The sequence below is a fragment of the Octodon degus genome, unplaced genomic scaffold (assembly GCF_000260255.1).
Source record: "Octodon degus isolate 3935 unplaced genomic scaffold, OctDeg1.0 scaffold00098, whole genome shotgun sequence".
Classification (NCBI taxonomy): domain Eukaryota; kingdom Metazoa; phylum Chordata; class Mammalia; order Rodentia; family Octodontidae; genus Octodon; species Octodon degus.
In genome coordinates, this window is record NW_004524674.1 from 8,774,707 (window position 1) to 8,790,385 (window position 15,679).

The 15,679-nt window shown below is 57.5% G+C and overlaps 1 protein-coding gene across 5 annotated transcripts in view; it reads right to left on the bottom strand.

The window, feature by feature from the left end:
- The window catches only part of Col27a1 (collagen type XXVII alpha 1 chain), a 115,433-nt gene continuing 99,754 nt past the window's right edge, over window positions 1-15,679 (bottom strand). For 3 of the 5 annotated variants that reach the window (XM_023723260.1, XM_023723261.1, XM_004638472.2), the window contains 24 exons: window positions 15,017-15,070; window positions 14,830-14,937; window positions 13,949-14,002; window positions 13,384-13,437; window positions 11,450-11,506; window positions 11,265-11,318; window positions 10,762-10,815; window positions 10,471-10,524; window positions 9,830-9,883; window positions 9,644-9,751; window positions 9,132-9,239; window positions 8,277-8,384; window positions 7,874-7,927; window positions 7,451-7,513; window positions 7,283-7,336; window positions 7,091-7,126; window positions 6,963-6,980; window positions 6,724-6,759; window positions 6,497-6,523; window positions 5,212-5,277; window positions 3,882-4,050; window positions 2,961-3,070; window positions 2,147-2,365; window positions 1-1,040 (listed from right to left, as the gene is read on the bottom strand). In XM_023723260.1, coding sequence (XP_023579028.1) covers window positions 894-1,040; window positions 2,147-2,365; window positions 2,961-3,070; window positions 3,882-4,050; window positions 5,212-5,277; window positions 6,497-6,523; window positions 6,724-6,759; window positions 6,963-6,980; window positions 7,091-7,126; window positions 7,283-7,336; window positions 7,451-7,513; window positions 7,874-7,927; window positions 8,277-8,384; window positions 9,132-9,239; window positions 9,644-9,751; window positions 9,830-9,883; window positions 10,471-10,524; window positions 10,762-10,815; window positions 11,265-11,318; window positions 11,450-11,506; window positions 13,384-13,437; window positions 13,949-14,002; window positions 14,830-14,937; window positions 15,017-15,070 — 1,866 coding nt within the window. In that variant the 3' untranslated portion in view covers window positions 1-893. Of the gene's footprint in view, window positions 1,041-2,146; window positions 2,366-2,960; window positions 3,071-3,881; window positions 4,051-5,211; window positions 5,278-6,496; window positions 6,524-6,723; window positions 6,760-6,962; window positions 6,981-7,090; window positions 7,127-7,282; window positions 7,337-7,446; window positions 7,514-7,873; window positions 7,928-8,276; window positions 8,385-9,131; window positions 9,240-9,643; window positions 9,752-9,829; window positions 9,884-10,470; window positions 10,572-10,761; window positions 10,816-11,264; window positions 11,319-11,449; window positions 11,507-13,383; window positions 13,438-13,948; window positions 14,003-14,829; window positions 14,938-15,016; window positions 15,071-15,679 lie in introns of those variants that run through there. The other 2 variants (XM_023723259.1, XM_023723262.1) reach the window with 2 other exon arrangements.

Below are 15,679 nucleotides of genomic sequence, written 5' to 3' on the forward strand. Positions count from 1 at the left end.
GTGTGTGTGTGTACGCGCGCGCGCGCCTGTGTGTTTGCCTTTTTTCCCCCTCCTTTTTTTCATTTAGAAGATTACTGACAAGGACAAGGGTGATGCTAGGGAAATTTAAAGATTCCCAAACTGTCATTTGGAAGACAGAGAAAGATGTGGATGATGTCCCACATCAAAAGTTTCTTCAAAGTCTGTGGCAAAAATAGTAGCACCTTAAGAATCTTAAATAGTTTTTTTCCTTAAAAAAAAAATCACATACACTATGTGAGACAATTGTGAGCACCAGCGATTTCACAGTGGGAGGTAGCAGCGTGGGTCCCCCGCCCTGAGGAGCTCGCCTCTTCCCACCCCCGGTTGCTCTCTCTCATCCTCTCACCTCTTTCCCAGGTGAAAAAAATAGTAACACACCCTCTTTGTGTTTGTTTAAATAAAATATATATATATAGACTTCTTTCTTTCCTTTTCTCCTTTTTCATGTCTCCTTTCTAATATTGCACATCAAAAGCTCCCTGGCAGGGACCAGCTGACGAGACGCCCCTTCCCTCAAGTTGGCTTAGATGTGGGGCTCTTTGGGCAAGAAGCCAGGCAGGGAAGGGTTGGCCACAGAGCTGGGAGACAGGTCCCAGGGCCCCAGTGGGTGGCAGGCCCAGCTTGCTCTGGCTGGTACTTTGGTTGGTCTTCGGAGCTAAGCTGGGATTAGTTGCTCCAAAGAGCAACTGTGCCTGCTTCTTCTTTCCCCCTACTCCTACTGAGCAGACAACAGCTGGGATCTCGCCAAGGCTCCTTGGGCAGAGGGGCTGCCTCTTCTGGGGCCACATGACCCTCAGGACCCTTCCCCTTGCCTCCTCCTCCTCCTCCTCCTCCCTCCCCGAGAAGGCCTAGAGGAGCCCGGAGGACAGAGGTCAGAGGAAGCATGCAGGTCCAACTTCAAGGCGGTACTGCTTCCCTGATGAGGTGGGCGGGAGGTTGTCCACTCCCACGATGGGCAGCTGCTGTGGGTCCTGGGTGCGGAAAGTGAAGAGTGTCCGGCGCCAGCGGCCGTCACGGACCTGGGGCACAAGGAAGAGGGTACACATATGTTTTTGTGGCTCTCGTCTCCTGCCGTGGGCATCTCCCCATTAGCTTTCCTCTCCATCTTGAAAGGCCACATGGCATTTCATTGTAGCAGTGGCCTCTATGTGTATACCCAAGTTGTTTCCCCTTTTTAATTCTTGAAATGCTTAAAAAAATCACCTTAGTGTACATTCTTAACCATTTCCCTGCAACAAATTCTAGAAGTAGAATTGTAGGATCAAGGGGTAACTACACACCTAACATTCTGGATGTTTATGAAATATATATTTATGCATAGCTGAATCTCCAGAAAGTCATTGTTTGATTTTTCCCTATAGCTTTCTGAGGGAGTGCTGGCTTCTCCACATTGTCACTAATGCCACGTGTTATCAGTTCTATTTTTGCCTTTGGACTACTTTCTGTCTCTCCCTTCCCCGCACAGTCATTTGAAAATGACCAAGAACATTAAAAGAAAAAACTATCCTGACCAAAGTGGGGCAGAAGAGAACAAATAGACCCAGTAGGTATTGACAAGAACTCTTGAAAGAGGATCTACTAGCCATAGACTTTTTACCAGCCCAGAGTTTCCAAGAAGGTTTCCAGAGACGAAAGTGGAAAAAAAATTTATACAGGTACTCAGTGTAAAAATCAAAGAGCTGGGCTGGCCAGATAGCTCAGCAGACTAAAGCACCTGCTTAGGCAGAGAGCAGTGGCTGGGGCTCGATCTCTGGGCTACCATGCCGGCCCTGGCCCCAGGGCGCACTGAGATAGTGATTGAGACTGGGCATGGTGGCGTGCACTTGTAATCTCAGCACTTGGGAGGCTGAAAACAGGAGAATCACTGTGAGTCCGATCTATATAGTAAGACCCTGTAGACCCTGTCTTAAATATAGAAAGAAAAAACATATATATATATTTTTTTGAGACAGGGTTTCTCTATGCAGTTCAGGGTGGCTTTGAACTCACTGCAATCCTCCTGCCTCAGCCTTCTGAGTGTTGGGATTATAAGTATGTGCTACCATGCCTGGCCTATAATCTCATCATGACTAGAAGTTTTTCCCAGTTTCCCTGTGTGAGGCCCACAAGAGGCTCCAGCAGTTACCTTGCAGCCGTCCACAGATACCTCTGGCCTGAACTGACCCCCCGCTTCGAAGATCTGCCCATTCCAGGCCCGGAAGCGCACAGCCTGCTTGGCCGGGGTATGCCCTGGGCCCTCCTGCCACACGGTCATGTTCAGGCAGTGGATGGTGATATGCTGTGTCACCTCAGAGCTGAGCAGGTGCAGAAAGTTCATCTGGACGCGGCTGACCGCGAACTCCACCTGAGGGGGACATGGTGGGCAGGACGGGATTAACCCGTGCCTGGTCATCTTTTCCACCCTGACATGTGGCCAAAGGCAGTGAAACTGAGATCTGTGGGAGCTGGTGTCAGAGCCCCTTGCACAGGGAATGGCTGCCACCCCTGGGCTAGAGCCTTAAGGGTCCTGCTGTAGCCAGTGCCACATCTGGGTACTGGTGAGTGGTCTCAGGGACACTTTCCTGCTCTGGCTTGCACCTGACATGCTTGCCCAGAGGTGGGCCAGCGGGCAGTGGATAGGAGTTAGCAGGGGCCCAGGGATTTCCTGACACTGATGCCCATGGCTTTGCAGGCTGAGGCCGCGAGGCAGCTAGTCTGCTGTAGACACCAGGAGGGAGAGTAGATGTGAAAACTAACTCTTGTGGGGCTTGGAAGCCACAGGTTAGTCTGATCCATCCTCAACTGACAGATGACAAAACTGAATCTGTGAAAAGGGAAGCGACCTTCCACAGACCATGCACAAAGATAGGCTGGGCTTGAACAGAACCAAGGTTAGCTGGGGCCCAGGGCAGGGTGGGGACAAGAGGGTCAGTCTGGCAGGTGCGGGGGCACACAGGCACCTTCGAGGCCGTGATGGGCTTCAGGCAGGTCTGTCCACCATGTGTGAAGTTGCAGGAGACTTCGATGGTGTCGGATGCACAGCCAAGGTTGGGATCCACCCAGTAGGTGCCTGGAGGCAGAGGGGGCAGGCAGGTGAGCCCCTGGGGAGGAGCAGGCCCTGGCTCTGCAGGAGGACCTGCCCCTTGCCACCAGCTGTACCCCATGGAGTTGGGGGTGGGCACAGAAGAGGTTCTGGGACCCCAGGGATAGAAGCAAGCCTTCCAGGCAGAGCTCATCACCAGCAGAACTCCAGATGGGACCCGAGGAAGGTTTCCCTGTGGCCCATGAGATGGTTCCATTTGTCAGGAACAACTGAGGCTGAGAGAGGCCTGACAACCTGCTCAAAGGTGCCAGGGGACATTGTGCTGGTCAGTATCTCCAAAGCCAGGGCCTCCAGGGCAGCTTCTGCCTGCCCACTGGGTAGGGGACACTGGCCATGTAGTCCCAGCTCCAAGTGCAGAGGAGGGAGGTGGCTTGGGTGCATCCCACTTTGCACGTGAGAGTTCAGCAAGGAACAGCCAGAGTAGGTATCTGGGCCCACCCAGGAAGCCCCTGGGGCTGCTGCTTTCCTGCTGAAGCTCGGGAGCTCCTGGATCATTACCTGAGATGGTTGTCCCAAGCCTCCGGGTCTGTAGGCTCCAGAAGGGTGGGACCACTCCTCTGTGCTCCCCACAACACCCTCACCATCAGGCACAGGCTACTGTGAGGCGCAGTGACTGTTTGTTGAATGAATATCTGCTTGTGTATCTGTCTCTCTAAGGCTAAGCTGTGCTGAGAAGCCAGCTCTCCATCTGCCCTAGCTTTCCCTGGAATTGCCCCCTTGCCCTAGCCCACCCCACCCCAGGCAGGATGATCTCTCTGGCACCTCAGGGTGCTCTCACCATCCACTATCTTCTGCTCACAGTCCATGAGATCTCGGCAGACCCGGGCAGGGTTCTCCTTGGTGCCCAGGGGAGTCTTAATGCTCTGGATGAGGTTGCTGAGGTAGTGTAAGGTTTTGAAGATCTCCCCTCCCTGGTCCAGCACCAGCCGGTCCGGATAACTGTACCCCTGTCATAGGAAAGGGTCAGCCCAAGGTCAAGGCCCAGGGCCCAAGTCTTCACATCTCTGAGCTCCCCCTGCACCCCGTTAGGCTCTTTGCTGCCTGCAGCTGGGTCCCTCTCCGCCTCACAAATTAAGAAACCAGGACCAGGAATATAAGGAGGTGGCCACAGATCGACCTAGGTCCTCTGTTACAGGAAGGGCTGCACCCCAGGACTAAGGCAGAGAAGATGCACAGGGTACCAGGAGCAGACCCCAGCCCTACGGGGACACACAGCGCCCCCTTCCAGCCTCCTGCCATCAGTGGGGGTCACAGGACTTTTTAAGCCAACGCAATGGGAGCCAATGCAATGGGAGAGCTCTGGCCCGTAGATCCCTCCTGCGTAACTCTCTGCGATGCCTTCTTCAGCTAGGACCCCCCATGGAGTGGGTAAACTAGGAGGCCACATGTGGGAGAGAAAGAGGCAGCGCTCAGGACAGCAGTCTAGGACTGCCATTACCACAGCAACTAGCCCTCACAGGCACTAGAAGTAAGTTGTGCAGGCTGGCCTCAAGCTTCCAATCTTCCTACTGTAGCTTCCCTGGTCCTGCGATTCCGGTGTGTACCATACACACAACTATTCTCAGTAATGCTAAGATTGCTGCAGGGGGCGCTCTCCCTGGAGGCAGTGCAACTGACCTCCAGATATGGAAGGAAACACTCCTTTCATCTACCCTACCGCACCCTGGGCATCTCTGCATCCTCTGCTGGCTGCTCTGTGTGGATGGCAAGGGGCGTGAGCATACTTCTTCCCCCACTAGACTAAGCCAGGGACCCCCGGCTTAGGGACCCCATGAAATGCTGGCTGAAGGTCTGAGCTGGGGGCAGTGAGGCCCCTGTCATGTGAAGGAGGCAAGGATGTAAAGGGAGCTCCCTCTCCAGAGGGCTGGGCTGCAGGACACCGGAGGCCCTTCTCTGCCTGGCATTCAGGGCAGGTCTGAACAGAGCTCAAAGGGTCACGTAGCAGCCAGTCTACTTCTGGCTGTGTGACCCTGGATTGCTGCTGCCCCCTATGAGCTCAGTCACTCAGATGGTGCCAACATCTGTGGCTGGCGGGAAGTTGAGGCATGGTTCTGAGACACTGGGCACGGGTGCACTCGTCTCTCTTCTGGGCACAGAGCTGCCAGTACCTCCGATCTGAGTGCTCCGTTAGTGTCCATCCACGTCTGGAAAGCCACCCCGAGGTCATCTTGCTGCTGTGCAGGGAAGACAAGGCACATATCCCAGGCGCTGTGCAGGGTCCCCTAGAGTGGGAGCCCCGGGATCTGTGCCCCCACTCTCCCAGCCTAGCTTGTCTGGAAGGATCTTGGCCAAGCCACTCGCCTTGTGCAGACAGAGCTGGGGTTGACCTTGGCCCACTCTTTCTCTGGACCCCTCAGCACCTACAACCCCACCCCACAGATGTGGACCTGACAGGCAGCCTCACCCGATGCTCTGCTCCCCAGGCTGAGGGGCCGGCTTCTCAATGGTCCTATAGTCCCCAAGTCCCCACATTTCTCCTCGGGCTTCACTGTGCTGGTTTCAGTTATACTTGAAGCCCCTGACCTTGGCCCTAGCCCTGGCCCTGACCCTGGCTTGACAGAGACACCACTGAGGTCCTTCCATGAACACAGAGAAGGCAAGCATCAGGGCAGTGAGTCAAGCTGGGATCGGGGGCCCCAGCAGGACTCCTCGGGGAAAATCCCAGCCCTGCCTGTTTTGATGGGCACCAGCTGGGCTGGCTGCTCAGCCTTTTCGTCTCTTGAAAATGGATCTGATGATAAAACCACCCAGAACTGCTGAGAGGAACACGGGAGTTCGCGCAGAAAAGCACTGTAAATGCGTCCTGGCCAACAACAAGCTCTTTGGCTCTTAGTCCCCAAATTCCAAATCTCTTCTTGTCCATACTTTAGGGTTTTTGCTGGCTCTTTTTCTGTCAATGAGGTGGCTAGGGACAGACAGAGGTGGTAGAGATAGTGACAAGCACAGAGATGAGCAGCAGAGGTCCAGAGTGACCCTACCCCAAAGGCTTCTCCTCTGTGCAGTCTTCCCCTGGGCCCTTCCCCTGCAGTGCCGTTATGGCCCTGACCTCATGGTCAGGCAGCACAGTAATACAGGGGCACACCTGGCCCTGGCTGGGTCAGGGAGGCCATGCTCCCAGCAGGGCTGTGGTACCTAGGGCAGGGCCTGATCTGCCCTCTGCCTGACCCTAGGCAGGTGGGGTTCATCAGCATCCACCCTCATGTGTAGGGCACACAGACAGGACCCAGGGCTCAGCCGCAGAAAGCTTGGCTTTCCCACCTCCTAGCTGAGAGCCTGAAGACGTAAGAGGACTTTGGCATCCCTGGGCCCAGCCGAGGCTTCTTGCCTCAAGGGCTTCTCCCCACTCTTCCAGATCCTCCCCAAACAGGCCAAAAAGGATGTTCCCCAACTTACAAGCTCGATGGGGTGTCCTGGAGGGCCCTGCAGAAGAAGACTCTGGGTCAGTATTGGACAGGGACAGGCCCCAGCTGCCCCCGACTTGTCTAGATTCTCCCAGAAGTCTGCAGCCTCCAAGAAGAACTGAGGCCTGTAAGGCTCAGGGTCAAAGTCAGTCAACAAAACCGTTCCAGAGCCCTCCACCCACCCCAGGGTCTGCCATGTCCCAGCACACAGTTACCTACCGGTGGCCCAGGCTGCCCTCTTGGGCCAGGAGGACCCTGGAGGAAGAGGAGACGACTGTGAGGTCAGGACAGCAAGCAGCTGCTATCTGTACCCCAGGCCATCCCCAGAAAGCCCGAGATGCAAGGACAATGGCTCCCTAGTGCAGTGGGTCCAGAGGGAAAGGATCCATGATGGGACAGCCGTCATCACAAAGAAGAAGAACCCAAAGTGTTCTCACCCTCACCCTTGCTCCACTCACCTTTGGACCTTGCAGTCCCTAGAGGGAGACATAAGTGGGGGACAGAGTTAGGGGACCTGGAAAGAGCTATGGACCCCCAAGAACCCACCTCACCTCACCCCACAGCACAGCCCAGCCCCTCTACTCACCCAGTCCCCTCTGCTGCCTTTGTCACCCTTCCGTCCCTGCAACAAAATAGAGACAGGGCTCAGAGGGGAGCTCTCATTTGCCAGATGGGTAAACTGAGGCTTGGGGCAGCTCTAGGGTACAGGGATGATCTGGAACGGCATGGACAAAGGTTTCCTTCCTCCAGCAGTCTTCCTTCCCACCCCTGCACATACCGGGAGTCCTGAGGGTCCCAGGCTTCCAAGGGGCCCAATGATGCCTTCCTTCCCCTAGAGGAGAGAGACAGGTTCTGAGGACAGAGCCTCACAGACATGTCCAGCCAGCTGAGGGCTGGCTAGCCTTGGGGGACCGTCCCGGCTAGGGGCACAGAGGGAGGAGCTCACCATCAAGCCAGGAGGCCCCCGGGGGCCCTGGATGCCTTTGAAGCCGATGTCACCTGGGGGTCCCTGTAGGGAGTAGAAGGAGCTGCTAGGTAGGATCCCTGGAGGTGGGGGGAAAGGCTCAGGGAGAAAAGCCCAAGTCCCCAACTGTTTAGCAACTCCAGCCATGCACCATGCGGTGGACACCACTGCTCTTAATTTTGCTAACCATCTTCCGCTCTTACTCTTCCCATAGGGAAATCAAGGCTTAAAGAGATCTCTAGATGGCCTGAGGCACAGAGCAGGTAACAGCAGGGCTGGGAGGCTGGGAAGAAACAGCCAGGAGGCGCGACCCCCTTCCCGGAGCATTTGTGGAATGAAGAAATGCACGATCGAGAGGATGGGTGCACGGGCCCCACGGGAGCAGGCTCACGCAGGGGGCTGTACCTTGGGTCCGAAGAGGCCGGCTATTCCAGGGAAGCCCATTTCGCCAGAGTCGCCCTGCAGGGAGCACAGGAGTCTGTGGGAAGGGCATAGCAAGAACAGCGGTGCCCGTGCCCCCTGCCCCCTGAGGGCTTCTGTGAGGGACACTCAGCGGGAGAAAGGAAAAGGAACCCCCCCCCGCCCGTACAAAAAGTCTCTCGAGGAAGGATCCCCTGACAGCACCCCGTTCACTGAGGGTCCTGCTGTGTTCATCAGGGCTTCGCAAACGTGTTTCCACGTCTCCCTGAGGGGACACTGCAAACTTCAATTTGCAGATTCTCAAATGGAGACTCCCAGAGAATAGGGACCTGCTGCCCGTCACAACAGACCCCACAGTGTGCACGTCCAGGCCCTGGGACTCACTCACCGGCTGACCTTTGGAGCCCGGCTCCCCCTGGGCTCCAGGAAGCCCCATTCCGCCCTCTGTCCCCCGCTTGCCAGCAGGACCCAGCTGTCCGGGTAGCCCACTTTCGCCCTGAAACAAACACATCAGAACAACCAGTCAAGGCAGGGAAGGATTCTGAGCTTACAGCCTCGGGGCATCTGGTGACAGAGGGGAGCCAAGGGGTGTGCGGCCCATGCCTGAGCCTCATGAAGATGTCTCCTGTCTTACCCCGGGACCCAAGCCCTCTCTCACACTGCCTCCTCCTTGGTTTCTCCCCACTCAGGCGCCTCAATGAAGGAAGCCTTCTAAAGGCCCCGGGGAGCATCTGATATCTGTTATTATACAAAGACCCACATGAGGGCGCCCGTGGATAACACAGCAGCAGCAGTGCCCTCCGCCTGGTAGAGGGCAGTATTTATAGCTCTGAGGAAAGACTGTCTTGTCTTTTTTTTTTTTTTTTTTTCATGTATTTGGTACAGGGTCTCACTATGAAGCTCAGACTCGTAGTGATCCTCCTGTCTCAGCCTGCCCAGCATTGGGATTACAGGTGTGCGCCACCATGCCTGGTCTCAGTACCCAGCTCAGCGCACCCAGGGGTGGAACCAGTACAACCTGTGGTGCCAGGGATTGAACCCTGGTCCCTGAGCTTGCTTAGGCAAGATTTTTTAAGTTTGGGTCAATATTGGGGCCAGGACTTCCAAGAAAGATCAACAAGGTGGATTCCATTTTGACACAGGTCCTGGGACATGGGTGCTGGGAAACCCTGCCCCATTACGGTCAGTTCCAGGACAGACAGGGAGGAGGGCGTGTAGGTGGACTACAAAGAAAGGGCCTGACCTTGAATCCTGGGGGCCCCTGTGCTCCAGGCAACCCGGCCACGCCTGGATTTCCTCTCCTTCCAGCGGGACCCATGGGGCCAGGGTCCCCATCATCTCCCTGCTCTCCCTGTGGAGAAAGTGGGCAAAGGCAGTGGTGGGGTGGCCCATGTCTCAGGAGGCAGACAGCCCAGGAGGCGGGGCTGCAGTGAACAGGGACAGAGTGAAGGAAGAGCGGTGACAGCTGCACTCTGCAGGACGGCTGGCCAGGGTGGAGCAGCTGAAGGTCTGTCAGTGGGGCCCGGAAGGAGTTCCGTCCACGCTCAGGCAGGGTCAGCTCAGTGACCTTCTGGGCGCTGCACTACCAGGCCCTAGGCGGTGAGGGGACCGCTCCCCCAGAGTACCCCAGCAAACTTCTCCACATTGGCTCTGACCCACCCATTTCTCAGCCAGCTCCTCTGGCCCATGGCCTGTGGCAGTCACCCCCACATTTGCTCCACATGGAAACCCCCTCTGCCACCCCAGCCTGCTCACCTGCTGTCCTGCTTGGCCATCCCTGCCAGGAAGCCCATCTGGTCCAGCGGCACCCTCAAGGCCTTGTCTCCCCACCACGCCCCGAGGCCCTGGCAGCCCCTGAAGTCCCTGGGGGCACACAAGTAGGGGTGAGGGCTGTGGGGGAGAACAGGGGCTCAGTGAGGGAGCAGCAGCCCTACCACTCACCTGGATCCCCCTCCGGCCTGGTGCCCCCGCCTTGCCTTGCTTTCCCTTTGGGCCCTAGAAAGACAAAAATCAAGGCTGGTGTCAGAGGCTGCCTGGAGGGAGGAGGAGCAGACCCTAGGCACAGGTGGCACTTGGTGAGTGTCAGGTCCCAGAAGGGGCCAAGCTCGATGGCCAGGGAACCTAGAGTTGGGGCTGCCTGTGAGGTCGGCTAGTGCTGTGCACACGCTGCTCTGAGCACTGTGTTCTCGCTCTGTCCCTTGCTGCCCAGGTTCTGAAGTGTCCTCAGTCAGCCTGGAGCCCAGGGTTGAGTGTGGCCCACCAAGTCGGAGGGCCGCAGTGGGGGAATGGCTGGGAGGGCACTTATATGGCCCCATTTCAGGGCACTCTCCTCCCTCTTCTCTTCCTCCAGACCCTGGAGCTCCCTTCTCCAGGTTCTCTGGCCCTGCAGAGACAGCAGATAGAAATGCTGCGTGTCTTTGGCCCCTGCCTGCCCCATGTCCCTGGTCCAGATCCTACTGGCCGACCTCCAATAGGTGGGCCCCCTTGAGCCCCTGCAGGGTGGGTGGAGGTTCAGTTTCTTCCCAGCCCTTTCTCCTCTCACTGTGCCTTTCTACCTTCCCAGGCCTCAGTGTCCCTCTTACCTCTTCGCCTTTTGATCCTTTGGGTCCCGGTCGCCCCCGGGGTCCTGGATGCCCCTGCAAACCAAGGTGAGATGACGCAAGGCAGCCCCAGGATTCTCCGCCTGGAGGGTGAGGGTGGGGAGGGGTTTGGGAGTGCAGGCTCTGGGGGGACCCCCAGGGTCACAGCAGGAGAGATCAGAAGGGCTGCCTCCCCAGGTGCTCCTGCAAGGAGGGTCCCTTTGAGCACGAAGGGCTGGTTCTTCAACCCTGCTCCAACGGCTTCAGGGCAGGACAATGGGAAGCACCACTCACGGGCTGGCCCTGCTGGCCTGGCTTTCCACGGAGGCCTTGCACACCCTCCTGTCCCTGGAAATCAAGGGACACAGGTGAGGGGGACATCAGGGAGAGGTCCAGGGGCCAGGGCAGAGCCTGGAAGCCCTTGTGTCACTGTCCCTCTCTGATCCTCAGCTTCCTCATCTGCAAAATGGGTGTGGCAGTGACACCACCAACATGATTGAAGAAGAGGAGGGTAAGAGCCTGGTGGGCCTTGATGGCTGGCAGAGCTGTGCCCAGCCACAGATGGGGACACAGAGGCCCTCGGAGGGGGTCCACTCAGGACCATACTGGAAGGAACTGTCCATGGCCATGGGCACAGGATCTCCCTCCCCGACTTCATCCTCTGTCCCTCAGTAAGATCAGGTGTGGCTTTTGGCTTGGGCACTGTAGGAGGCAGCAAGGGCCTGTGTCCTGTGCTGGGCGTGAGTACCCTCCCAGGACACGCCCCACCCTGCCAGGACGGAAGGCTCCACACTTACGGGGTATCCAGGGTCCCCAGGCTCCCCGCGGTCTCCTCGATCACCCACAGGGCCCTGCACGACAAGAACAATAGTGACATGGCACACAGCTCCTTGGGGCTCTCTGAGGTCTCCCCTGGCCACATGGCAGGAGGCTGGGGCTCCACTTGGGATCCCACCCAGCCCGAGGGTCAGACAGCCCTTACCTGATCTCCAGGCGGCCCAGGGGGCCCCTCAGCCTTGCCATCCTCACCAGGCTCTCCCTGCAGACACAGAACCACCTTCAGTTTTGTTTCTGTTTGTTGTGATTTTCTAAGACGGTATCTGATTATGTAGTCTAGGCTGGCTTTGAAGTCACTAGGTAGCCCAGGCTAGCCTCGAACTCCAGGTGATCCTCCTGCCTCAGCCTCCGAGTGCCGGGATTACTGGTGTGTGCCACCACGCCCTGCAGAGCCAGCTTTATCACAAGCCACCCATCCTTGGGAACGGAGGTGTCCGGGCTGGGAAGGACCTTCTTCAGAAATGAAGTCCAGTCTCGGCTGGGCAGCAGATGAGGAGACCTCGGCAGATCATGAAGTACAGGTGTGGCCCCGCTAGCGGACGGTCCCTCTCCATCCTGCCACTCTCTGTAGCCTGCTGACCCAATCCTTGGTTCCACCACGCATAGTACGGTGGCACGGGACTAGGGAGCTTCAGAGCCAGGTGCCAGTATTTACCTGGCATGCCCATTGTGCGGGGCACACCCCAGGTCTGTCTCAGCATGCCACAGAATCTACACAGTGATATACGCTGCTGGAGTTGCTGTCCCCACTTTACTGATGGGGAAACTGAGGCCCAAGGAGGAAAACGCCTCCACTAAGGTCACTCAGGAATCAGAGCTCTCTGAAAGGACCTCCCCAGATCTCTTCCAGCACACACCACATCCTGGTGGCTGTAGGCTGGGGGTGATATTTTAATGCTAGAAAGCCTGAGCCCTGCTGTCAGTCTCTTCCCCTCTCTCTGTCATCTCCTCGGGATTGCGTGTCCCGTGCTGGGATCTGAGCACACCCGCTCATCAGACAGGGCCTAGCATCACCCTGGTCATGCTGCTGTCTTACTCGTCCTGAGCCAGCCCAGCACCATGGGAAATGAGCCCCCACTGCCTTCCTGGTCCTGGAGGAGAGGGACACCTGCGGCAGGGCGATGGTGAGGGTTATGGGAGAAGTTCAGGGTGGCAGCAGGCTCAGTCCTGTGCTTCGGTGGGTGCTGTCTGACCCTTCCCGGCACTGTCCCCGTTGGGGCCGGCTGCTCATCCTGTGAGGACAGCCACATGTCACGCAATGACACTTCTACCACAGAGGGACTGCCACTGGGACAGCCTCGCCACCCGGCACTTCCTGCAGGACGGTGGAGCCTGCCGCCTCCCGTGAGCAGGGGAGGGCAGCACAGCCAGGCCCAAGTGATCCAGCCACAGCAGGACTTCGTTAGTGGGGCGCTGACTCAGCAAAAGGCAGGAAGCCGGGAGGCCACGGCGACCAGGAGCCAGGAGCCAGGGCACAGCGCAGCCTGCTAGGAGGCCTTCATTACAGCTGAGCACTTGTGGGAGGAGGACCGGAAAGGGAATTTGGAGGACATGACCCAGACAGCCAGGCCCTCAGCACGCCTTCTGTGCTGGGAGGGCCAACAACCAGCCAGGATGGTTGTTGGCCCTCCCAGCACAGACAATTCCTTTCTGGGTCCAAGCCTAGAGTCCAAGCAGGGCAGACGTCACCGCTGGGGCTCCTCAAGCTCCCGTGTCCTCCTCCCGGCGTCCCCTCTGCTCCCCCACTGAATGATCTCATTTGTGTGCAGATCTTCCTTTCCCATGCTCACATAGATAAGGGGGTGACGCGGTCATCCCCTGCCTGAGTCACTCCTCCCACCACGTGCTGAGCAGAAAGATGACACCCATCACACGGTGGTGGCCGTCCACGCCACAGCTCCTGCCTGCAGCCTGTGGCCTTGGTGCCACCAGGTGCAGAGCCACTCCCAGGCTGGCCACAGTGTGAGCAGGGCCTGCCCTACCATGGGGCTCATGTTCCTGCCGGCCCTAGAACCTGGAGCTGACCTCGTCCTCAGAAATGAGGAATGGCTGGCTGCTTTTCCAAGTTCATACACCCACCTTCTCGCCCTTGGGTCCAGGAGGCCCGAGGGGTCCCACAACGCCTTTGTGTCCCTGCAGGCAAATGAGATGGAAAGGAAGATGAGGAACCAGGAGGGAAAATGACAACCGGCAGCTGCTCAGAGGCCAAGGTGCTTGGCTATACAACAGGACCCAGCCCTAACCTGGCTTTCTGGGTGGTGCTGAGCACGGCTCCCAGACACACTCTGCGGGCAGACACACCTCTAGCTGGTGTGCCAGCTTGGATGGTCAGACCCTGTTGGGCAGGCAGGGACAAGAACAGGACAGGTACCCCTGCAAGGGCAACCCTTCGGCCCCCTGGCTAAGACCAACGGAGCACTTGCCAACAGCAGAGACAGGTGCTGGTGCTGTCTCCCTGCACCTGTACCATCCGTGGTCCCACCCCAACCCCCTTGAGTATGGGTCCAGAAGCTCCCCAGCAGGGTGAGACCCCACATCTTCAGAGGCCCCAGGGCAGCCCTTAGCTGGGGGGCGAGTAGGGCAGAGCCAGCTGCAAGTCAGAGTTCCAGGGTGGGCAAACTTCATCAGGGCTGCTTCCGCTTACATTGTAACCAGCCAGTCCTGGTTCTCCTTGGGCCCCCATCCGTCCTGGAGCACCCTAGAGGAGAGGAGACCCCAGTGATATGGAGTGTACACCAGAGTGGGGACCGTCTTCCACTTAGCCCTTCCTCCTCCCTGCTGCCCCGGGCCAGCACAGCACTAGCTACCTGTCTAGGGCTTTCAGGAGTTCTTTCAACAGAGCCCTTATTGGAAATGAAAACTTAGGGACTTTGGGCTAAAAACAGTCTCCAAACTCATACCTTGTGAGTCCTTTCATTCCAGCCTACTCTGCGTGTGTCTAGGGCACCCATGGGGGTGTCTGATAGAGCACCCCTGTCACCACTCCAGCTCATGGCCAGTGTCAGAGGGAGAGCAGGAAGCAGCCACTCGAGAGCATTTCACCAGGGGAGCAGTATAGGCCATACCCTCCTACCTGTCCCAGCCTCCTTAGGCTTCTCCTCCCTGCAGCCTTGCACCCCTCTGAGTTCCTGCCTTGGGATCCCAAGAAGGTGCTGGGGCACCTCTGGGGTCAGTGCTTGGCCTTAGTCCCCTTGAATCTATTTCCAGCAAGAAAACTCCTTGTTGGATTTAAAAAAAAAAAAAAAAAAAGCAAACTCTCAAGGGCCTGAGGCCTCCCTCCCCTCACATCACAGAGCAGGACTTCATTAATCTGGGATGCAAAGATCCCCCAAGAGGCATGCAGTGTTCCCTGGACTCACACGTCCAGGGGCCGAAGCTTTCTGCAGGCTCCTAAGAGGACCTGTGGCTAGCATGAGGTGGCTGAAACAATGAATGCCAGTACCCGGCTCCCAGTGGGGCCCAGTGCCTGCCTCCTTGCCCGGGCCCCCCAGTGCTCCTCACTTCCCACCCCAGCTAGATGCTCACCGTTGGTCCCAGGCTGCCCCGGGACCCTTTGGGACCTGGGGTTCCCGGGGGTCCAGAGTCTCCAGGGACACCCATCTCACCCAGCTGTCCTTGGTAGCCCTTGGACCCCTGCAGGGGAAGAAACCAGCTGTCACCTGGGCTGGTGGAGGCAGGAAGAGGACAATGGTCACAAAATGGGGACACGCACCTTAGCTCCCATCCGGCCCTTCTCGCCCTGCTTCCCTGGTTTTCCTTCGGGACCCTGAAGGGAAAGAGAAAGGGGTGGGCTGAGAGTAAATTGAGGCAGATCTGGGAGGCACCAGGCCAGGGACCTTGGACTTCTGAACTCCAAACTGATGCTGCCACTAGGTAGCCACATAACCTGGAGCGTGACCTGACTCCCAGGTTGGGAGTCTCACCAGAGTAGCAAATAGTGCTGTATGTGCCTCACAGAGCCGAGGACTCAGCTCAGAGATGGAAGGAGACTTGGGGCCGGCCACAGTGTCTGGCGAGAGGCAGGAACAGGTGGAAAGGTGGGGAGGGGCGCGGATGTCATCATAGTTACTGTCAGTCACCTAGGGGAATTCCAGGGACAGCTCCCTGTACATTAGCTGCCACCCCCTTTTTCTGTAACAGGACCCAGTACCCCTCCACCCCGAAATGTAGCCCTAGCCGTTGGTTCAGCTTTGTCTCCACAGCTGTCAGGAAACTCGGCTCAGTAGCAGGGGATGAGTAAACACAAGAGTGTAAGAGACAGAGACAGGAAGGAGACAGTGCCACCCTCAGCCCACCAGGTGGGTGTCTGGTCTGGAAGGGACTTAATGACTGTGAGTCTCTCAAGAGCTGGAAAGAATATCTATACTGTGTTTTT